This window comes from Centroberyx affinis, unplaced genomic scaffold (genome assembly GCF_046629955.1).
Source record: "Centroberyx affinis isolate AG114_WGS23_722 - 3 ecotype Tasmania unplaced genomic scaffold, CSIRO-AGI_Caff_v1 ptg001437l_1, whole genome shotgun sequence".
Taxonomy (NCBI): domain Eukaryota; kingdom Metazoa; phylum Chordata; class Actinopteri; order Beryciformes; family Berycidae; genus Centroberyx; species Centroberyx affinis.
The window spans coordinates 286,987-292,075 of NW_027279911.1; the positions used below are offsets into that span (position 1 = coordinate 286,987).

At 37.5% G+C, this 5,089-nt stretch overlaps 1 protein-coding gene across 1 annotated transcript; it reads left to right on the forward strand.

Moving 5' to 3' along the window:
- Nucleotides 1-955: 955 nt before the first annotated feature.
- On the forward strand, nt 956-4,359 carry LOC139650109 (uncharacterized). Its single transcript, XM_071526664.1, has 4 exons — nt 956-2,023; nt 2,245-2,400; nt 2,897-2,989; nt 3,742-4,359. Exons 1-4 carry the CDS (start codon nt 986-988, stop codon nt 4,051-4,053), a joined length of 1,599 nt encoding a protein of 532 aa, XP_071382765.1. The 5' UTR covers nt 956-985; the 3' UTR covers nt 4,054-4,359.
- Nucleotides 4,360-5,089: the final 730 nt, after the last annotated feature.

The following is a 5,089-nucleotide window of genomic DNA, read 5'->3' on the forward strand; positions in this document are numbered from 1 at the left end:
GGGGTCACTCGCAAAGAGGAAGAAATATTCAGTTGCCACATTTGTGCTTGTAGTGATTTAGCATCAGAGAGGGATTATTTTGCTCATATAAATGCACATCTCAAAAGAAATGAGACGGTCAATTCAATTCCAGGGTGTCTGCAGGTCCTTAAAAAAATTTTAAATGTCTGAAATTCAATTTTATTAAGTATTACAGCTTAAAAGTCATTAAAGTCTTAAATTTGAATTCATGAGGTCTTAATTTCAACATAAACTTGACTTAAGTCATTAAAAAGTCTTATTTGAATTCATGAGGTCTTAATTTCAACAAACTTTTTCAATTTATTTTTTGTCAACATTACTAAAGTTCTTCTGCATCAGAGGTAGCATTTCTGATGTTAAAACTCTAAGCTTACCACTGAAGCTAATCCTGCTTTTATACTGACCTGCTGCACTTACCTGCTGGGAAAATGAGCCAGCTACCTGTCCCCAGTTCTATGGGAGAAAGTCCTGGTTAGATTTATACCAGCAGCAGCTTGCTGTCTAACCTAAAGGAAACTGTTAGAATAACAGTTCATACAATCATCTAGTGAACAACCCACCATATTCCTACCTAACACTGACCTCTGACGTGGACCAGATATACAGTACTGACCTTTATACTGACCTGCAGGGATGGTTTGAATTGGGAAAAGGTGATTTGGGCAAAAATCAGCCTAAAATGTAGTTAAAATTTGTCTTTAAAAGGTCTCAAAATATAAAATTTAACTCTCCTATATGTGCAGTCACCCTGTATTCTGCTGGTTATCTTCCTATTTGTTCCTTTTCTCCTTTTTTTTCTATCCTACTCTATTTTATCAAACTTTTTTTATTATAAATTTGCATACCTGCTGCACTCAGTAATTGAAAAGTAGGTTTTTACCACTGAATTTGAAATCTAAAATTTATGGATGTCTGACGTCTAATAATTTTTTTGTATGTGTCTGCAGAGTAAACGGCTTTGAAGATGGGGACTCCTGTGATCCTTAAGATCATCTTGACTGATGGCAGCTCTCAGAGGTTGACTCTCTCCCATGGACTCCCTGCATCCGTTGATGACGTTATGGTTGAAGTGAAGAAACAGTGTGGACTTCAGGGCAATTTTAGACTTCAATTTAAGGATTCCTTGTTTGGAAATGAGTTCCTTAACCTTAGCTCAATTTCAGAAGTAGAAGACCAAGGTACTCTTAAAGTCTTTGATATGTCAAGGCCCACCACTATGCAGCATGATGATGAGAGGTCTACTGTTCTCAATCCAGTCCTAAAACCCCAAGCATTCAGTCCTTCCTCTGTAAATGACTCTTCATCCCTGTCAGGTGGATCTGTGCATACAGATGTACTGTCATCAAGTGAGTCTTCGAGCTCACGGTCCTCTTGGCCTGCTGTTTTTCATGTGCCCAAGTTCTCCTATGATGCTGAATTACAACTTCAGCAGGCAAGTTTAGCTTATATTCAAAATGGCACTGTACTTATTCCAGATCCCAAGTTGAAGTCAGCCATCCTTGATGGTTTAGTGCAGGAAATTGTGCAGTATAAATTCTATGTCAGTGATAAGGAGATGGAACAGGTAGCCCAGAGTCTTATCAAGACGCATCCATGTTTAACTGAGAAGGGGTCCTGCACTGGATGTGGCGGATGGAAGACCAGTTTAAAATATAAACTATCTAACTACCGCACACACCTGAGAAAACTGGGCTGCCCAGAGGTGACAGTGAACTCTTTAAAAAACAAACCTGCAGGAAAGCGCAGTGCAGCCTTTGGTCTCAAAAAGGCAAAGAGAGCGGAGGTGAATTTTTGCCCGACATACCCATCAGCAGAAACTGAGGAGAGTCTGGAGGCCATGCAGAAAGATCTACTCTTAGATGTAAAGAAGAGGAACAACAGAGAGGTTGTGAAACTCAAGATGGAAAAGACTTTCGCACACAGAAGACATGAAGTCGTTCGTGATGGACCAATCGTGGAGGATTTCATGGCAAGGTGGCCTGCTCTGTTTGAAGTCAGTGAGGTAAGGCTTATCTCATGCTGGGGTTTTCATCTTGGATTTGCTGTTGATAAAAGGAAAGTCTTGGTACACTGGCAAACTGCTAATATGCCTGACTGTATATTATTCGTCTGTGCTTAATCTCCCTCCTAGACTGTCCTGGTCTGCTGTATGTGTGATGGTGGCTTTCTCCTTGATGTTTACCATTTGAACCTGATTCCTTTGTGCTTTTTACCTGTTTTCAGATCAATGCTGAATTCAAGAGAATCACCACTGTCCCACTTCAATCCAAGTTCCTGTCTCAGCTGGACCTCCACTCGGACAACCTGATGAAGCTGTTCCAGAAGAGAGGAGGACAGCCAGGGGAAAGGCTCAAAACAATCATTGCACAAATGGCTGATGTAAGTGATACAGAGGTCCCACAGTCATGAAAAACCTAGAAAGGTTAAGAATTTTGACAATGTTTTTTGGAAAATATTCAGATTTTTTGAATTGTGGAAAGGTTATGGAAAATTGTAGAACGTTTTAGTTGCCACATAATATATTGGCAAAAAGGGCATACAAATTGTACGGAAAGCCAGGGAGGCCATGAGTGCATTTATTTTTCATCTTTCTCCTTCCACTATTTGTGCATCTTTTTGTCTCAGTTTTAACCTTTCCTCTATTTACTTATTTATCTTCATATATTTGTCTACCTCCTCTTTCTTTCTGTCTCTTTCCTGTCAATCTCCTTCCTACATGATTTGGAGCTCACAGCAAGGCTTGTACCATCGTAGGAACCCTGGTGTTATATTCTCAGAGAAATATCTACCCATATGACAGTTTACACCAGTAGTTGACTTTAAAATAAAGCAAAAGGGCTGAATTAAGACGCTAATCAAGAAAATTTCCTTTCAGTGTGATGATGTAGATGTTCGGCGCGAGTGTATCATTAAGGGAGTCTGTATCTACATGGGTGAAGATCCAGAAAACCTTGTGCGGGAATATGTGGTATGTACATGAATCAGTGCTTACTTTTTTCACTTATCTTCCACTCTTCTCTTGTTCTCCCACTTGATCACTTGGGCTGAAATGATTCATTGATTAATAGAAAATGTATTGATTATAATTTTGATAATCTATTAAATTTTTCTGTTTCATACCATTATAAAATCAATACAATGTTTCTTTGTTGCTGGTTAAACTAATTTAACTAATTTGAGACATGACTTTAGTTGTGGTGGGACTGGCTAGTTGTGGTGGGCGTTTATCATTATTTTCAATATTTTTTAACTAAATCATTGATTATTTGAAAAAAAAAGTCAGATTATTTGAATAATCAAGAAAACAATCAGAAAATTAATCAGTTAAATGAATCATAGTTGCAGCCCTATATATCATCACACACTCAATAACTGTTCTGTCACTATTGTTTTTGTCTCTGTCCTGCTGTTCTATTACAATCCATCATTTTTGTAACTATTCACTTGGTCTAGGTCTACATTTTCACTCTTTGTTGCTCATCTTTTATTTTTAGAGTTCATGTGATTTAAATGTCAGCTGAAAAACCTATTTGTTTGATTGTAGTTACTTGTCCTTGTCTCTAAATTTACCTTCATTCTAACTTTCACCTTACCTTGTCTAGATCTATACTGTCACTATGCCTGCCCAATTCATTCATATTTATTTATTCTTTTCTCGATAGGGCTTGGTTAATAGGTCTTATTTACCTACCTTTATTTACCTACCTTTGTTTTGTACAGGGCATGGATGAAGACGCCATCAACGAGGCCATTGAAGACACCACTGTCGGCATTTATGTTCTTAAAGAACATGCTTCAAGTGATGAACCAGAGGACACTGGAATTGTCCTTGAAGGCATGAAGGTGTTGCAAGATCTGGATACTGTAGCGTTAGCTGTTGCTATGCTGTTCGGACTGATGTATTCCCTGAACCTCAGCTACCCTGCTGGTCTCCACTACACCTTTGAGGTAGTCCAAAAGATTTTCATGGAACTGGATGGAGGTAAACTTTCTACCAAAGCACTCGCTCTAAAAAACAGACTCTTTCAGTGAAAGGGTCAGAGAGACTGCGCTGCCAGCAATAAACCACAAGACATTTGAATTGTCCTTTCAGGGCATCTTTGGTATTGCTGTACCATTTGGACTGCCTTTTCATTTTCTCTTGTGAATCCACTGTTGTAAGTTGACAGTATTTTCTCTTATGAATCCATTATGAAAGCAGTTTAAAGAGGGTTTGTAACCATTTTTGTTTGCTGCTCTGAGCCAACTTTAAAAACAGCTGCAGTATTTGCTGCTTTGAATCCTTTTTGACAACAGCTCATACAAGGTTTACATATCTATTTGCGTTCATTACTCAGGGAAAACAGTTTACGCAGGGTTGATTTTTTTTTTTTTTCATTTGTAAATCCACTTTGAAATACTGTTGTCAGCACTGTGAAAATGGTGTACGCAGGGTTAACCTTGGGAGTAAACTTTATAACAAAGCACTAGCTCTAATTTGCCTTATTCACTTTGTGCCATGTTTGGTTTACTTCAGTGAAATAGTATTATTCTTATTTTGTATTTGCTCTTATGCACTGTTTGTGATAACATTACACAATATTTTGTTTTTGCACTTTTAAATTTACTGTGACAACAGTGGGTTTATACATGTCTTTGCTTTTCTTAATCCACTCTGAAGATATGTTATATGTTCATATTGATACACTGTGAAAACAGTTAATGCAAGGTTACATTATGTGTATTGTGAATCCATTGCACTTTATGCAGAAATTTGTGTATGCTCTGCAAAATTTGAAGGCTCAATATAGCAAAAGTTTAGTACAGAACTCTGACTCTTTGCCTTTTTTTGTCAATGCAAATCAGTTTTTTTACATTTATGATTTTGTATTTGCACCACACTAAACAAGGAACCAATGTCTACAATACATTTGGATAAAGTTAATTTTAACAAATCAAGTTAGATTTACAGACCTAACTCAGGTACCAGGGACATAATGAAATTGCTTTAAAGTTACATAATACCTTTGAATAATATTAGCATTAAGAAATCAAGTTGGAGTTACAGTTGAAAATCAGGTACCCTGGA

Excerpts from the sequence above, each read along its gene's own strand:
- LOC139650109 (XM_071526664.1), top strand. The coding sequence starts at position 986 with ATGGGGACTCCTGTGATCCTTAAGATCATCTTGACTGATGGCAGCTCT. Across the intron at positions 2,401-2,896 it reads TCATTGCACAAATGGCTGAT|TGTGATGATGTAGATGTTCG; the intron begins GTAAGTGATACA and ends ATTTCCTTTCAG. Across the intron at positions 2,990-3,741 it reads ACCTTGTGCGGGAATATGTG|GGCATGGATGAAGACGCCAT; the intron begins GTATGTACATGA and ends TGTTTTGTACAG.